The 19,070-nt window shown below is 44.5% G+C and overlaps 1 protein-coding gene across 2 annotated transcripts in view; it reads left to right on the forward strand.

Moving 5' to 3' along the window:
* Positions 1–3,545: 3,545 nt before the first annotated feature.
* The window catches only part of LOC137377831 (transcription cofactor vestigial-like protein 3), a 50,075-nt gene continuing 34,550 nt past the window's right edge, over positions 3,546–19,070 (forward strand). For both annotated transcript variants that reach the window (XM_068047909.1, XM_068047908.1), the window contains exons 1-2: positions 3,546–3,735; positions 4,480–4,716. In XM_068047909.1, the coding sequence (XP_067904010.1) occupies positions 3,678–3,735; positions 4,480–4,716 (295 nt within the window). In that variant the 5' untranslated portion in view covers positions 3,546–3,677. The remainder of the gene's footprint in view (positions 3,736–4,479; positions 4,717–19,070) is intronic.

Here is a 19,070-nt window from a genome sequence, read left to right on the forward strand (position 1 = left end):
CATGAAGCCTCGCTACTGCCAGCAATATCGGGACCGGCACTCCTGGCGTAGGGGTGCGTGGCGGCCCCACCATGAACCCTGACATCAGGGTAGGGGGGGGGTGGCGCCTGTAAAATCCAGCCCACTCTTAACTAGTCTAACAGAACAGAACCAATTCAGTAAAACCCCCGAAAGCACAAAACTGCAGATGCTGGAAATCTGACATAAAAACAGCTAATGCCATAAATATTCACCAGTTTTGGTGAAAGGTCATTGACCTGAAACATAAACTCTGTTTTTCTCTCCACAGATGCTGCTAGCATTTGCTGTTACATAGAATGTACAACACAGAAACAGGCCATTCGGCCCAATTGGTTCATGTTGGTATTTTGGCTGCACACAAGCCTCTTGCACCCTAACAGCATTTCCTCCTACTCTTTCCTCCAGCATGTGTTTGAACAGCTTCCCCTTAAACGTATCATTTTGATAATTAATTTGGTAATTGCACAAATTGATTTATGGAGGATAAAAAGCTTTTTTGGTCAGCTTGAAAAACACAAAACTAAAATGTGTTTGGAAAATTCTCCAGGTAATTGTAGCACAGACCAGCCATATTACAGTAAACTGGAGTGCTATCAGTGTGACACAGTGCAGATCACCATTCTAACCATGGCCAGGGATTAATCATAGCAGAAAACCCAGGCTTTACTTTTCAGTTGAATGATTTCCCACTGGACCTTGGATAGATTTTATTTTTTAAATTTTTTTTTATTTAGAGATACAGCACTGAAATAGGCCCTTCGGCCCACCGAGTCTGTGCCGACCAACAACCACCCATTTATACTAACCCTACAGTAATCTCATATTCCCTACCACCTACCTACACTAGGGGCAATTTACAATGGCCAATTTACCTATCACCTGCAAGTCTTTGGCTGTGGGAAGAAACCGGAGCACCCGACGAAAACCCACGCGGTCACAGGGAGAACTTGCAAACTCCACACAGGCAGTACCCAGAACTGAACCTGGGTCCCTGGAGCTGTGAGGCTGCGGTGCTAACCACTGCGCCACTGTGCCGCCCTAGCAGAATCGCTGAAACCCGGGATTGAACCAGGGACCTTTAGATCTTCAGTCTAATGCTTTCCAAACTGAGCTATTTCAGCCTGGGGATAGGGGCTGATGAATGCACTCTGTCCCATCCGCACCCTGCCTTCTCCAGTTTCTGCAGACAGTCACAACTGTGGCTAAGTGCACGCAAACCAGAGGCTAATGAGGAGAAATGCAGCTTCTTGCTGTGGTTGCACTGTGGGCACTGTTCGAGCTTCTGTCCCATGTTCAGATGGTAGCAGGGTCGAATGGAGCTGTGTGCAGAGAGCTCCCACGAGGTAGAACTCTACACTTTAGAATAATGTAGACAGGGATCATCTGATTGAGGTTTATAAGGTAATGAAGGGAATAGATTGAATTCCAGTTGACAGTTTGTTCCATTTAAATCGATTAGGGAGGGCCAGGTGTCACAATTTTAAGTTGTGTAAAATCAGATCGGGGTTTGATGACAGGGGGTGGTTCTTTTCCCAGAGAATAGAGGCTGTCGGCTCTGCAGAGGGTGCTGATTCGCTGAACATCACATTGTAGATGGACTCGATGGGCTGAATGGCCTCCTTCTGTGCAACTCTATGTCTAAATGACTCTGTGACAAGAGATAGGAACTGCAGGGAATTCAGGGACCAGAGCGATCTCCCACTCTAGTTCCCATTGTTGGAGGTCTTTGAGGGGGGGGCGTGGGGGGTAATGGGGACGACTGGGCTGCAGAGGAATCTCCCAGATTATTTTTCCCTAAATTATCTTGGGTTTTTATCTGTTTTGTTGTCTCTCCCAAGAGATCACATGGGTTTCAGGTGGATGGAATGTAGATATACTGTGATACACAAGGTTTCGCCAAGGTGTGCAACAGGCTGGATTGGAGCAGAGGCTCTTTAACCTGCCGTCATTGTACAGCTATTCCTATAGTCTTTCAAAGCCTTGCCTGCACAGGCACCAACAAGAAAAGATAATAATTTGAAAAAATATTTCCGCACTGCAATCACAGTAAAGTAGAAAACATGGCTGATAAACAGCAATGGGACAAGTCAAACTGCTTTGAGAGGTAAATATTGGCCAGGACACCAGGAAATTCCCTGCTCTGCTTTGATTAACACCACAGAATCTGTCATTCTTGGGATGGGGTCTCCATTAGCAAAGCTGGTACTTATTGCACATCACGAGTTGATTCGTGACCCAGTTGTGTTTTTACAACAATCCAACAGCTTCATGGTCTCTGTTATTGAGACCAGCTTTTTATTTCCAGATTATTAAAACTGAATTCAAATGCTCAAGCTGTCACGGTGGGATTTAAACTTGGGTTCTCTGGATTATTAGTCCAATCACAGAACCACTACACTGCCCTTCCCCGCTGCCTGACTCTACAAATGAGATCTCATCTTAAAGGCTGTATTGCCTCCGTATTACACAGCAGTCTCAGTCTGTCATGGGACTCAAACCCTTCTCACCCTGTGACTCAGAAGAGAGAGTGCTAGCACGGAGCCAAGTTGACCCTTGTTAACAGTTGTCAATAGTTTGTGTTTACATGTTTTATATATATAAACATATAGGCATCATTATATATAAATACATATAAACAAGTATAATTTTTATTTGTGTTTGTTAACTGTGTCTCTGCGTATGTCTGCCTGTGCTGCGTGGGTGTGAGAGTGCATGTAAGTGTGCCTGTGTGTAAGAGTGTTAGCGTGTTTGTGTCTGTGCATGAAGGTGTGTTTGTGTGTGTGTGTCAGTGTCTGTCTCACTCTGTGTGTGTGTGTCTCAGTGTCTATGTGACTCTGTGTGTGTGTCTGTGTGTGTGTGTCTGTGTGTGTGTTTGTGTGTATCAGTGTGTGTCTGTGTGTGTGTGTGTCAGTGTGTGTGTGTTTGTGTGTGTGTGTTTGTGTGTCTGTGTGTGTATGTGTCAGTGTGTGTCTTTGTCTGTGTGTCTGTGTGTGTAAGTGTGTGTCTGTGTGTCAGTGTGTGTCAGTGTGTGTGTGTTTGTGTGTGTGTGTTTGTGTGTCTGTGTGTGTATGTGTCAGTGTGTGTGTGTGAGTGTACTAACTGCTGGCTATGCCTGACGGATGATAGCAGTGGACACTCAGTGTGTAAGTTGTGGGCAGGCTCACTTCTCCACTGAGCATCCTGTTCAAGCAGAGCATTTTATTTTTTAGATCCTCTGAAACATATGTGAGCCAGACAGCTCCAATTATCAAACCATCACTACAGTTCCAGTTGCCAGACTACATTCTACAATAGTTTCTAAAATAAGCACACAAAGTAAACTGGGAGCACGAGTCTCAATAACTTCTGACTGAAATGTAGCTTTCTAAAGGCCACAGTTAAGAGAAGTAACATGGGTTTTTCCTCATTCCTGAGCTCGGCTAACAAGTTGGTGAGCATTCCTCTGGTTTAGCTGCAACCACAGCCCCAGCTGCTGCTCAAACGCTCTCACTAAGGAAGGGAGGATTCAGCAGCCCAGTCCTTTCCAATCAGCTCGAGCTGCTTCATTCCGATAAACTAGACCAGCGACACAGTGCAGGAAACATTGGAGTTTAACGGCGATGGGCACTGAAGGAGGAGGATCCCCGTCTTAGGTGACATTTAACCGTGATTGAGATATGAGCAGCTTCAGTATCGAGGATCGTCAGGGCAGCACACACATGGAGGAAGAGCCAGGTAGGGAAATGCAGGAGTACATGAGGGATCCCTCCCATCATACTATACAACATCGAGAGGTCACTCACATTGGTCAGAGATAATATTGGACCTCTCAATCTTTATAAATCACTGCTTAGGCCCCAGCCGGAGGATTGTGTCCAGTTCTGGACACCACATTGAGGAAGGATGTCAAGGCCTTGGAGAGGCTGCACAGGAGATTTACTAGAATGTTCCCAGGGATGAGGGACTTCAGTTATGTGGAGAGACTGGAGAAACAGGGATTGTTCTCCTTACAGCGGAGAAGGTTAAGGGGAGATTTAATAGAGATGTTCAATATCATGAAGGGGTTTTGATAGAGTAAATAAGGAGAAACTGTTTCCAGTGGCAGGACGTTCGATAACCGGAGGACACAGATTTAAGGTAATTGGCAAATAGACCAGAGAGGAAATTAGACTTTTTTAATGCTGTGAGTTGTTCTGACCTGAAACGCGCTGCCTGGAATATCGGAAGCAGATTCACTAGTAACTTTCAGAAGGGAATTGGATAAATAATTGAAAAGGAAACATTATCAGCTCTATGGGGAAAGAGCAGGTGGAGAGGAACTAATCAAAGAGCCAGCAGAGGTACAGTGGGCCCAATGGCCTCTTCCTGTGCTGTAAGATTCTCTGACAATTGGAATAGATGGTTCCAGGATGATAACTTTAGTCACTGGGATCTCAGCTATGGAGCCTGAAGAGTTCAGCATTTTCTTTGTGTTGACAGAAAGAATTAGTCAGCAGCAGAAAGTGGGAAAATCAGAACGGGAGGGCATGAGCGCCCGAATCAGCACAGTGCGAGTCCACGAGACTGAGAGCAGCTCTCGCTGCATGATCTTCACCTACTTCAAAGGGGACATCAATAGCATGGTCGATGAACACTTCACCAGGGCTTTGAAACGAAGCAGTAGTCCCATAGACGTCTGTTCAAAAAGGAAAACTGAGAGCATCGAAGCAAAGACAGGTAAGAGATGTAACCCGGCTGCTGAGTGTGGGCTGCTGGTTTAATACCAAAGCACTTGGGGTGGGGGGTGGGGGGTGAGGGGGAGCAGCATATTGTCAATTGAAATCAAAACAAGAAAGTGCTGGAAATACTCAGCAGGTCTGGCAGCATCTGTGGAGAGAGAAGCAGAATTAACGTTTCAGGTCAGTGACCCTTCTTCAGAACTGACAAATATTAGAAATGTGAAAGGTTTTAAGCAAGTAAAGCGGGGGTGGGGCAAGAGATAACAAAAGAGAAGGTGTTGATAGGACAAGGTCACAGAGAATAACTGACCAGCAGGTCATGGAGCAAAAGGCAAACAGTATGTTAATGGTGTGGTGAAAGACAAAGCATTCGTTCAGATAGGAAAATGGAACAGCAGCAAGTACAAACATGAAAAAAAACAGTGGATAAGCAAACTAAACAAACTAAGATGAAATAAAATAAAATAAACACCCAAAAATATATTTAAAAAAGGGAAGAAAAAGGAAAAAGAAAAAAAAAACTAAAAATAAAAGTAAAATGGGGGGCCCGTCATGCTCTGAAATTATTGAACTCAATGTTCAGTCCGGCAGGCTGTAGTGTGCCTAATCGATAAATGAGATGCTGTTCCTCGAGCTTGCGTTGATGTTCACTGGAACACTGTAGCAATCCCAGGACAGAGATGTGAGCATGAGAGCAGGGGGGAATGTTGAAATGGCAAGCAACCGGAAGCTCAGGGTCATGCTTGCGGGCTGAGCGGAGATGTTCCGCAAAGCGGTCACCCAGTCTGCGTTTGGTCTCCCCATTGTAGAGGAGACCACATTGTGAGCAGCGAATACAGTATACTACATTGAAAGAAGTACAAGTAAATCGCTGCTTCACCTGAAAGGAGTGTTTGGAGCCTTGGATAGTGAGGAGAGAGGAGGTAAATGGGCAGGTATTACACCTCCTGCGATTGCAGGGGAAGGCGCCATGGGAAGGGGACGAGGTGGTGGGGGTAATGGAGGAGTGATCAAGGGTGTTGCGGAGGGAACGATCCCTTCAGAATGCTGACAGGGGAAGGAAGGGGAAGATGCATTTGGTAGTGGCATCACGCTGGAGGTGGCGGAAATGGCGGAGGATGATCCTTTGGATATGGAGGCTGATGGGGTGGAAAGTGAGGACAAGGGGAACCCTGTCACAGTTCTGGGAGGGAGGGGAAGGGGTGAGGGTAGAGGTGCGGGGAATGGGTCGGACACGGTTGAGGGCCCTGTCAACCACAGTGGAGGGAATCCTCAGTTGAGGAAAAAGGAGGTCATATCAGAAGCGCTGTCATGGAAGGTAGCATCATCAGAGCAGATGCGTCAGAGACGGAGAAACTGGGAGAATGGAATGGAGTCCTTACAGGAGGCAGGGTGTGAAGAAGTGTAGTCCAGGTAGCTGTGGGAGTCGGTGGACTTATAATGGATATTAGTAGACAACCTATCCCCAGAGGTGGAGATATTGTCAATTGAAACCTTTCTCAGAAACAGCTTCTTATTATGACCATCATTTGGATTGTACTCATGGCAACTATCTAATGGTATCAGCACCAAAGCAGCTCAGTTATGAGACATAGTATCTGCAGCAACAGTGAGCATCTGCAGTGACAGTGAGTATCTGCAGCAACGGTGAGTATCTGCAGCGACAGTGAGTATCTGCAGCAACAGTGAGCATCTGCAGTGACAGTGAGTATCTGCAGCAACGGTGAGTATCTGCAGCGACAGTGAGTATCTGCAGCGACAGTGAGTATCTGCAGTGACAGTGAGTATCTGCAGTGACAGTGAGTATCTGCAGCGACAGTGAGTATCTGCAACGCAGTGAGTATCTGCAGTGATAGTGAATATCTGCAGCAACGGTGAGTATCTGCAGCGACAGTGAGTATCTGCAGTGACAGTGAGTATCTGCAGTGACAGTATCTGCAGTGACAGTGAGTATCTGCAACGCAGTGAGTATCTGCAGTGACAGTGAGTATCTGCAGTGACAGTATCTGCAGTGACAGTGAGTATCTGCAACGCAGTGAGTATCTGCAGTGACAGTGAGTATCTGCAGCAACGGTGAGTATCTGCAGTGACAGCGAGTATCTGCAGTGACAGTGAGTATCTGCAGTGACAGTATCTGCAGTGACAGTGAGTATCTGCAGTGACAGTGAGTATCTGCAGTGACAGTGTCTGCAGTGACAGTGAGTATCTGCAACGCAGTGAGTATCTGCAGTGATAGTGAATATCTGCAGCGACAGTGAGACTCATTTGTAAGGGGAACAGACAGGCGTTTCTGTGGCCGCAAATGAGACTCCAGTATAGTATGTTGCCTCCCTGGTGCTATGGTCAAGGATGTCTCGGAGCGGCTGCAGGACATTCTGAAGGGGGAGGGTGAACAGCCAGTGGTCAAGGTACATGTCGATACCAACGACATAGGTAGAAAAAGGGATGAGGTCCTGCAAGATGAATTTAAGGAGTTAGGAGCTAAATTAAAAAGCAGGACCTCAAAGGTAGTAATCTCAGGATTACTTCCTGTGCCACGTGTTAGTGAGTATAGGAACAGGAGAATAGACCAGATGAATGTGTGGCTGGAGAAATGGTGCAGGAGGGAGGGATTTAGATTCCTGGGACATCGGGACCCGTTCTGGGGAAGGTGGGACCTGTACAAGCGGGACGGGTTACACCCAGGCAGGATCAGAACCGATGTCCTCGCAGGGGTGTTTGCGAGTGCTGTTGGGGAGGATTTAAACTAGAACGGCAGGGGGATGGGAACCTGAGCAGGGAGACTGAGGAGGAGGAAACAAGGATAGAAACGAAAGACAGGAAACAAAAAGGCAAAAGTGGAAGGCAGAGAAATCAAGGGCAAGAAACAAATAGGGCCGTAGTGTGAAATAATGCTAAGATGACTAAGAATGTTAAAAAGATAAGCCTAAAGGCATTGTGTCTCAATGCGAGAGTATTCGCAATAAGGCAGGTGAATTAACCGCACAAATAGATGTAAATGGATACGATTTAGTTGTGATTACGGAGACATGGCTGCAGGGTGACCAAGGATGGGAACTGAACATCCAGGGGTATTCAGTATTTAGGAAGGACAGGCAAAAAGGGAAAGTAGGTGGAGTAGCGTTGTTAGTAAAAGAGGAAATCAATACAATCGTGAGGAAGGATATTAGCTCAGAGAATCCTGATGTGGAATCTGTATGGGTGGAGCTAAGAAACACCAAGGGCAGAAAACGTTGGTGGGGGTTGTATATAGACCCCCAAACAGCAGTGGGGATGTAGAGGATGGCATTAAACAGGAAATTAAATACGCATGCATTAAGGGTACAACTGCAATCATGGGTGACATTAATCTACATATAGATTGGGCAAACCAAATCAACAATAATACTGTAGAGGAGGAATTCCTGGAGTGCATATGTGATGGCTTTTTGGACCAATACATTGAGGAACCAACTCGAGAACAGGCCATTCTAGACTGGGTATTGTGTAATGAGAAAGGATTAGTTGGTTCCAGCATTTCTTGTTTTTATTTCAGATTTCCAGCATCCGCAGTATTTTGCTTTTATTTTAGTTAACAATCTTGTTGTGCGGGGTCCCTAGGGGAAGAGAGACCATAACATGATTGAATTCTTCATTAAGATGGAGAGTGAGAGAGTTGATTCCAAGACTGGGTGGCACAGTGGTTAGCACCGCAGCCTCACAGCTCCAGCAACCCAGGTTAGGTTCTGGGTACTGCCTGTGCAGAGTTTGCATGTTCTCTCTGTGACCGTGTGGGTTTTCGCCAGGTGCTCCGGTTTCCTCCCACAGCCAAAGACTTGCAGGTTTAGAGGAAAATTGGCCATTGTAAATTGCCCTTAGTGTAGGTAGGTGGTAGAAGAATGGTAGGGATGTGGTAGGGAATATGGGATTAATGTAGGATTAGTATAAATGGGTGGTTGTTGGTCGGCATAGACTCGGTGGGCCGAAGGGCCTGTTTCAGTGCTGTTTCTCTCTATGACTAGGGTGCTGAATCTAAATAAAGGAAACTATGAAGGTATGAGGCATGAACTGGCTATGATAGATTGGGGAACGTTACTTAAAAGGTTGACAGTGGAATAGGCAATGACTAGCATTTAAAGAACACATGGATGAATTACAACAATCGTTCATTCCCGTCTGGCACAAAAATAAAACAGGAAGGGTGGCTCAACCGTGGCTTACAAAAGAAATTAGGGATAGTATTAGATCCAAAGAGGAGAAATATAAAATGGCCAGAACAAGCAGCAAACCTGAGGATTGGGAGCAGTTTAGAATTCAGCAAAGGAGGACAAAGGGATTGATTAAGAGGAAAATAGAGTATGAGAGTAAACTTGCAGAGAACATAAAAACTGACTGTAAAAGCTTCTACAGATATGTGAAGAGAAAAAGATTAGTGAAGACAAATGTAGGTCCCTTACAGTCAGAAATGGGGGAATTTATAATGGGGAACAAAGAAATGGCAGACCAATTAAATACATACTTTGGTTCTGTCTTCACAAAGGAGGACACAAATTACCTCCCAGAAATGTTGGGGAACATAGGGTCTAGTAAGAAGGAGCAACTGTATGAAATCAATATTAGTAGAGAAATGGTGTTAGGGAAATTGATGGGATTGAAGGACGATAAGTCCCCAGGGCCTGATAATCTACATCCCAGAGTACTTAAGGAAGTGGCCCTAGAAATAGTAGATGCGTTGCTGGTCATTTTTCAAAATTCTATAGACTCCGCAACCGTTCCAACGGATTGGAGGGTAGCTAATGTCACCCCACTATTTAAAAAAGGAGGTAGAGAGAAAACAGGGAATTATAGACCAGTTAGCCTGACATCAGTAGTGGGGAAAATGCTGGAGTCCATTATAAAAGATGTAATAGCAGAGCACTTGGATATCATTGACAGGATCGGACAAAGTCAACATGGATTTACAAAAGGGAAATCATGCTTGACAAATCTACTAGAATTTTTTGAGGATATAACCAGTAGAATAGATAAGGGAGAACCAGCGGATGTGGTGTATTTGGGCTTTCAGTAGGCTTTCGATAAGGTCCCACATAAGAGATTAGCGTGCAAAATTAAAGCACATGGGATTGGGGGTAAGGTACTGACATGGATAGAGAACTGGTTGGCAGACAGGAAACAAAGAGTAGGAATAAACGGGTCTTTTTCCGAGTGTCAGGCAGTGACTAGTGGGGTACCGCAGGGATCAGTGCTGGGACCCCAGCTATTCACAATATATATTAATGATATAGATGAGGGAATTAAATGTAATATATCCAAGGTTGCAGACAACACAAAGCTGGGTGGGAGTGTGAGCTGTGAAGAGGATGCAGAAAAGCTCCAGTGTGATTTGTACAGGTTGAATGAGTGGGCAAATGCATGGCAGATGCAGTATAATGTGGATAAATGTGAGGTTATCCACTTTGGTGGCAAAAACAGAAAGGCAGATTATTATCTGAATGGTGATAGATTGGGAAAGGGGGAGGTGCAATGAGACCTGGGTGTCCTTGTGCACCAGTCGCTGAAAGTAAGCATGCAGGTGCAGCAGGCAGTTAAGAAGGCAAATGGTATGTTGGCCTTCATAGTGAGAGGATTCGAGTACAGGAGCAAGGATGTCTTGCTGCAAATATACAAGGCCTTGGTGAGACCACATCTGGAGTATTGTGTGCAGTTTTGGTCTCTTTATCTGAGGAAGGATGTTCTTGCTATGGAGGGAGTGCAGCAAAGGTTTACCAGACTGATTCCTGGGATGGCAGGACTGACGTATGAAGTGAGATTGGGTCAGTTAAGCTTGTATTCGCTAGAGTTTAGGATAATGAGAGGGGATCTCATAGAAACCTACTAAATTCTAACAGGACTGGACAGACTAGATGCAGGAAGGATGTTCCGAATGGTGGGGGAGTCCCGGACCAGGGGGTCACAGTCTAAGGATAAGGGTAAGCCATTTAGGACTGAGATAAGGAGAGATCTTTTCACCCAGAGAGTGGTGAACCTGTGGAGTTCTCTACCACGGATAGCAGTTGAGGCCAAATCATTAAATATATTCAAGAAAGAGATAGATATAGTTCTTAAGGCTAATGGGATCAAGGGATATGGTGAGAAAGCGGGAACAGGTTACTGAGTTTGGATGATCAGCCATGATCGTATTGAATGGTGGAGCAGGCTCGAAGGGCCGAATGGCCTACTGCTGCTCCTATTTTTCTATGTTTCTACATTTCTATCTGCAGCAACAGTGAGTATCTGCAGCAACAGTATCTGCAGTGACAGTGAGCATCTGCAGAGACAGTGAGGATCTGTAGTGACAGTGAGTATCCACAGTGACAGTGAGTATCTCAGTGACAGTATCTGCAGTGAGAGTTAATACCTACAGTGACAGTAAGTATCTGCAGAGACAGTGAATATCCACAGTGACAGTGAGTATCTACAGAGACAGTGAGTATCTACAGAGACAGTAAGTATCTGCAGAGACAGTGAATATCCACAGTGACAGTGGTTATCTGCAGAGACAGTGAGTATCTGCAGTGACAGTGAGTATCTGCAGAGACAGTGAATATCCACAGTGACAGTGATTATCTGCAGAGACAGTGAGTATCTGCAGTGACAGTGAGTATCTGCAGTGACAGTGAGTATCCACAGTGACAGTGAATATCTGGGGAGACAGTGAGTATCTGCAGTGAGAGTTAATACCTGCAGAGACAGTGAGTATCCACAGTGAGTGAGTATATGCAGAGACAGTGAATATCCACAGTGACAGTAAGTATCTGCAGTGACAGTGAGTATCTGCAACTCAGTGAGTATCTGCAGCAACAGAGAGTATCTGCAGTGACAATGAGTATCTGCAGCAACAGTGAGTATCTGTAGTGACAGTGAGAATCCACAGTGACAGTGAGTATTCACAGTGACATTGAGTATCTGCAACTCAGTGAGTATCTGCACTGACAGTGAGTATCTGTAGCAACAGTGACTATCTGCAGTGACAGTGAGTATTGGCTACAACAGTGGGTATCTGCAGCAACAGTGGGTATCTACAGTGACAGTGAGTATCTGCAGCAACAGTGGGTATCTGCAGCAACAGTGAGTATCTGCAGTGACAGTGAGTATCTGCAGTGACAGTGAGTATCTGCAACACAGTGAGTATCTGTAGCAACAGTGACTATCCACAGTGACAGTATCTGTTGCAACAATGAGTATCTGCAGAAACAGTAACTGTCTGCAGTGACAGTATCAGCTACAGCAGTGACAGTATCGGCTACAACAGTGAGTATCTGCTGCAACAGTGAGTACCTGCAGCAACTGTGAGTATCTGTAGCAACAGTGAGAATCTGTAGCAACAGTGGGTATCCACAGTGACAATATCTGTTGCAACAATGAGTATCTGCAGAAACAGTAACTAGCTGCAGTGACAGTATCGGCTACAGCAGTGACAGTATCTGCTGCGACAGTGAGTATCTGCAGCAACAGTGAGTATCAGTAGTGACAGTGAGTATCTGCAGTGACAGTGGGTATCTGCAGCAACAGTGAGTATCTGCAACACAGTGAGTATCTGCATTGACAGTTCTGCATATATGGTGCAAGCATCAATCGCAGGGCCAGAGAATGAAGCCTGTGTCCTGTTAACTCTCAGTGTCTGATCTGCTCTGCACTCTGTTCCATACGGGAACAAGCTTAGCAACAGGAGGAGACCCTTCAGCCCCTCAAGCCTGCTCCGCCTTTATATTTGATCGTGGCTGATCTGTATCCTAACTCCATCCACTCACCTAGGTTCCATAATCCTTAATCCCCTTACAAAAGTCTATCAATCTCAGGAGTGAAATGTTTAATTGACCCCCAGCCTCAACAACCTTTTAGGGGGAGAGCTCCAGATTTCCACTCCCCTTTGTGTGAATATGTGTTTCCTGACATCACCCCTGAACAGCCTAGCTCTAATTTTAAGGTTCTGCCCCCTTGTTCTGGACTCCCCCGACAAGTGGAATTAGTTTCTCTCTCTCTACCTTAACAAATCCTTCAATCATCTAAAACACCGTGATTAGATCATCCCTTAATCTTCTACACTCGAGGGAATACAAGCCTAGTCTGTGCAACCTGACTTCATAATTTAACCCTTTTAGCCCTGGGATCATTCTGGTGAGTCTGTGCTGCACCCTCTCCAAGGCTGATAAATCCTTCCTGAAGCACAGAGCCCAGATTTGAACACAGTTACACCAGATGGGGTCTAACCAGAACCAGCATTAATTTCTTCCCTTTGTTTTCCAGCCCTCTTGAAATAAAGTTCACTATTTCATTAGCATTTTATTGTACCTGTCTACTAGCTTTTAGCACTTTCTGTACTTGGACCCCTAAATCTCTCTGCTTCTCCGCTTTCCTAGCATTTAGAAAATAATCCAGTCTATCTTGCTTGGGATCCAAAGTGGATGACCTCACATTTCCCCATATTGAACTCCAACTGCCAGTGTTTTCCATTCACTTAATCGATCAATGACCTTTTGCCACTTCCTGCCCCAGTCTATTCTGTTGACTGTATCATCTAACTTAATGTCATCAGTAAACTTGGATATACAGCTCTCTATCCTTTATCTAAGAAATATATAAATATTATAAAAAACTGAGGCCCCAGTACAGATCCCAAGGGATTCCCAATAGTTACATCCTGACAACTGGAGTACACACCAATTATTCCTGCTCTCTCCCTCGCCTCCTAATCAAATCACTATCCAATCAGTTGCCTCCAATTTCATACGCTCTCATTTTTGTTAACAGTCTCTTGTGTGGGAAATTTGTCAAATCCCTTCTGGATGTAGAAAGAAAGACTTGCATATAAAAACAGATAGTAAGAGTTTCGACAAGTGTTTACCAAGGAAAGGAGTAACTAAAGTTAGCACTGGTCCCTTCGAGGGTAAGACTGGGGAATTAATAATGGGAAATAAGGAAATGGCAGAAGTGTTGAACATATATTTTATGTCCGTCTTCACTGTAGAAGATACAAATAACATCCCAGAAATACTTATAAATCATGAAGTGAAAGGCAGGGAGGAAATTAAAACAATTACAATCACCAGGGAAAGAGTACTGAGAAAACTATTCGAACTAAAGGCTGACATGTCCCCAGGACCTGATGGACTGCATCCTAAGGTCTTAAAAGAAGTAGCTCCTGAGATTGTTTTCACTGGAACGACAGAGGTAGAGGGGCGACATGATAGGAGGTTTACAAAGTTATAAGTGGCATGGACAGAGTGGATAGTCAGAAGCTTTTTCCCAGGGTGGAAGAGTCAGTTACTAGGGAACATAGGTTTACGGTGAGAGGGGCAAAGTTTAGAGGGGATGTGCGAGGCAAGTTCTTTACACAGAGGGTGGTGAGTGCCTGGAACTTGTTGCCGGGGGAGGTGGTGGAAGCAGGGACCATAGAGACGTTTAAGAGGCATCTTGACAAATACATGAATAGGATGGGAATAGAGGGATATGGACCCCGGAAGTGCAGAAGGTGTTAGTTTAGGCAGGCATCAAGATCGGCACAGGCTTGGAGGGCCGAATGGCCTGTTCCTGTGCTGTACTGTTCTTTGTTCATAGCAGATGCATTGCTTGTAATTTTCCAAAATTCCCAAGATTCTGGAAAGGTCCCATCAGATTGGAAAATAATGAATTAACTGCTCTATTCAAGAAAGGAGGGAGACAGAAAGCAGGAAACTACAGGCCAGTTAGCCTAACTTCTGTCATAGGGAAAATGCTAGAATTTATTATTAAGGAGGCTATAGAAGGGCACTTAGAAACTCTTAATTCAATCAGGCAGAGTCAACATGGTTTGTGAAAGGAAAACTAAGTTTGACTAATTTATTTGAGTTCTTTGAGGAAGTAACAAGCAATGTGAATAAATGGGAACCTGTAGTTGCAGTGTACTTGGATTTTCAAAGGGCATTTGATAAGGTGCCACATCAAAGGTTACTGTACAAAATAAGAGCCCATGGTGTAGGGGGTAACATATTAGCATGGATGAGGATTGGTTAGCTAACAGGAAGCAGAGAGTAGGGATAAATGGGTCATTTTTGGGTTGGCAAGCTATAACTAGTGGAGTGCCACAGGGATCAGTGCTGGGGCCTTAACTATTTACTATATCAATGACTTGAATGAAGGGACAGAATGTATGGTTGCTAAATTTGCTGATGACACAAATATAGGTAGGAGAGTAAGTTGTGAAGAGGACATAAGTCTGCAAAGGGATAGAGATAGGTTAAGTGAGTGGGCACAAATTTGGCAGATGGAGTATAATGTGAGAAAATGTGAACTTGTCCACTTCTGGCAGAAGAATAGAAAAGCAGTATATTTAAATGGAGAGAAATTGCAGAACTCTTGCAGTACAGAGGGATCTGGGTGTCCTGGTACATGAATCACAAAGTTAGTATGCAGGTACAGCAAGTGATTAGGAAGGCAAATGGAATGTTGTCATTTATTGCAAGGGAAATCAAGTATAAATGTAAGGACGTTTGCTACAGTGGTACAGGGCGTTGATGAGACGACATCTGGAGTACTGTGTACAGTTTTGGTTTCCTTACTTAAAGGATATAATTGCATTTGAAGCAGTTAAGAGAAGGTTCACTCGACTGATTTTTGGGATGAAGGGGTTATCTTATAAGGAAAGGTTGGACAGGATGAGCCTGTATCCATTGGAGTTTGGAAGAATGAGAGGTGACCTCATCAAAACATAAAAGATCCTGAGGGGACTTAACAGGGTGGATGCTGAGAAGATGTTTCCCCTTGTGGGAGAGACTAGAACTAGAGGACACAGTTTAAAAATAAAGGGTCTCCCATTTAAGACTGAAATGAGGAGAAATTTTTTCTCACAGAGGGTTGTTAGTTTGTAGAATTCTCTTCCCCAGAGAGCAATGGAGGCAGGGTCATTGGATATTTTTAAGGCTGAGTTAGATTCTTATTGACAAGGGAGTGAAAAGGCATGGGGGTAGACAAGAATGTAGAGTTGAGGCCACAATCAGATCAATCATGATCTTATCAAATGGCGGAGCAGTCTCGTGGGGCTGAATGGCCTACTCCTGTTCCGAATTCGTATATGTTCTACAGCAGTTTTCATAACCACAGGATGTCTCAAAGTGCTCCACAGCTAATGAAGTACTTTTGAAGTGTAGTCACTATTGTAATGTAGGAAACACAGCAGCCAATTTGTGCACAGCAAGCTCCCACAAGCAGCAATGTGACAATGACCACATAATCTGTTTTAGTGATGTTAATTGCAGGTTAAATATTGACCACAGGACACCTGGGAGAACTCCCCCATGAAACATTCCCCAGAGAGGGCAGACAGGGCTTTAGTTATATTAGATTGATTAGATTAGAGATACAGCACTGAAACAGGCCCTTCGGCCCACCGAGTCTGTGCCGACCATCAACCACCCATTTATACTACTCTTACACTAATCCCATATTCCTACCAAACATCCCCACCTGTCCCTATATTTCCCTACCACCTACCTATACTAGTGACAATTTATAATGGCCAATTTACCTATCAACCTGCAAGTCTTTTGGCTTGTGGGAGGAAACCGGAGCACCCGGAGAAAACCCACGCAGACACAGGGAGAACTTGCAAACTCCACACAGGCAGTCCCCAGAATCGAACCCGGGTCCCTGGAGCTGTGAGGCTGCAGTGCTAACCACTGCGCCACTGTGCCGCCCCAAACATCTCATCTGAAAGATGGCACCTCTGATAATGCAGCACTCCCACTGTACTACTCTGGTGTGTTAGCCTTGATTTTTGTGCACAAGTCCTGGAGTGGAATTTGAACCCATAACGCTCTGATTCAGAGACGAGAGTGTTATCCATTGAATCATGGCTGACACAATACATAAATAATATTGTATGATTTGATAAGATAGGGTGGTTTATGCCCCCTTGTAATGCGGGAACAGACTTGACAGCACAAAGCCTGTTGTGAATCAACTTTATTGCGATAAAGTTAAGAATAAGTTTATTAAGTTTTCAGATAAACCATAGTCACAAACTCAGGCAGTGATTAAGAGTCGAACTCAGATACTGCACGTATGAGAGCCCGGGCAGCAGAGCGTAAGACTTGTTTCTCTTGTATTCTGGTCTTCAAGTTTCGTTTGTCTGTCTTTCTCTCTTGTAGTTTCTCTTGTCTTTGTTGTTGTTCGAAAATTCTCTGCCGTATAGGGACAAAGTCGAGGCTTCTTTTATCCTGACTGCTTTCCATTAACCCTCCCTTTCCCGAATCAGTCTGGTATTAAAGGTTGCCTTTCTTAACCACCAAGGTTCATTTTGTGGTTGGTGCTAACCCTTCCAACTTACCTAAGCAATACCGCTTTGTGCTGAGTACTTTATCTCAATGCTTTTACATTTAGTCATTTAGTAATACAGAACTTGAGTATTGCTGAAAATAGAGACATGTTGTTGAAGCTTTTTGTCTTGCACTCATCAGGACAATCACAAGAATACCAATGTAAGGGAAAATAATCACTGTATACTGTATGAGAAGAGAGTGCTGATTGGTTGGCAAGTGAACTCTGATTGGTAGAGGCGCTGCCATGGAAAATGCACCAGTTTACGGTGACTGATAGTTAACTGCCAAGCTTTGTTTGAAATTTAAACCAGGCAGCTTGACTCTGATTGGTCAAGGCATTGCCCTGAGGAATGAACTAGCAAATGGCTGTCACTTATTATGTTTAGCTGGAACAAGCGCAATGTTTGTGCATATTCTTTCTGTCTGCAAAGAACAGGACCCCGTGTATTAATCTCTGTAGCTTCCAGTACGCACAGATGCATCACACATTTTGTGGTCCATTATCTCATTCTGAGACAAATCTACATTTTGTTCTCACAAAGCTATTTTCACTGTCTGCTCTCAAAGTCTCACCTTTTTACTGCAAGTAAGTATTGTAAAACTTGGCATAATCTCCCAGAATCCCTCTACCTTGACATTGTGTCTATTGTGCCCTACTTCCTAAGTTGTCCTACTTTACTGGATTACAAAGAAGGATTCTAATAAAGCTGTTAGTTTATAATAATGTCAGTTGTTAGTTTATAATAGCTGGATTTTAACAATTAGTACACTGGCTAGTAAGTTTTTTGTAATCTAATAATCTTACAATATCCATCGACACTCCCTTATCTACCATGTTAGTTACCTCTCCAAAAAATTCAACCAGCTTCTTTAGACATGACTCATCCTTTACAAGTCAAAATGCTCAGACACTCTTCCCCAATAACAGATTCGAGCAAATTTCTCACAACTGATATTAGACTAATGGGCCGATAATTTCTGAGTTTCTGTCCCATTCTTTTTAAATAGTCAAGCAATATTAGCAGTTTTCCAATCCAAGAGGACAATTCCTGAATTGAGAGCGTTTTACAAGATCACAGGAGCAAGAGTAGGTCATTTAGCCCCACGAGCCTGTTTGACATCATAACAGAGTCTCCACAATTTCCTCACATGCTTCTTTAATCCGCTGGGATGGAAAGCATCAGGCCCTGGAGAATGGTCAATCTTTATTCTAATGAGTTGCTCAATCAGAATGTGTTCACTTATATCGAGTTTAGCGACTTCCTCCACTAGATTTATTTCTAGTCATCGTGTATCTCTGGTATTTTATCCACATTCTGTACTGTGAAGACTGAGACAAAAAAGCTGGTTAAGTGAGTCTGCCATTTCCTGATTCGTATGATTGACACCTTGAGGAGGAAGTTAGACAAACATCAGTGTGGTAACAGAAGGAACAAGGATGGGAGAGGCTGAGGAGTCTGAATACTTCCCTATGGGTGACGTGTTGTTCAGCAGGTCGAGCAATGCCCAGGAAACTATTTCCTGATGAAAGGCATGAGGTGGAGGGTCAGTACTGAGGGAGTGCTGCACTGTCAGAGGATCAGTACTGAGGGAGTGCTGCACTGTCGGAGGGTCAGTACTGAGGGAGTGCTGCACTGTCGGAGGGTCAGTACTGAGGGAGTGCTGCACTGTCGGAGGGTCAGTACTGAGGGAGTGCTGCACTGTCGGAGGGTCAGTACTGAGGGAGTGCCGCACTGTCGGAGGGTCAGTACTGAGGGAGTGCTGCACTGTTGGAGGGTCAGTGCTGAGGGAGTGCCGCACTGTCGGAGGGGCAGTACTGAGGGAGTGCCGCACTGTCGGAGGGTCAGTACTGAGGGAGTGCTGCACTGTCGGAGGGTCAGTACTGAGGGAAAGCTGCACAGTTGGAGGGTCAGTACTGAGGGAGTGCTGCACTGTCAGAGGTTTTATTTATTGGATGAAATACTAACCCAAGGCTTTACCGGTTCAGATGGAGGTAAAGATGTCAGGCCACTCCTCAAAGATCAGAAATATATTGACT

This window comes from Heterodontus francisci, chromosome 15 (assembly GCF_036365525.1).
Source record: "Heterodontus francisci isolate sHetFra1 chromosome 15, sHetFra1.hap1, whole genome shotgun sequence".
NCBI lineage: Eukaryota > Metazoa > Chordata > Chondrichthyes > Heterodontiformes > Heterodontidae > Heterodontus > Heterodontus francisci.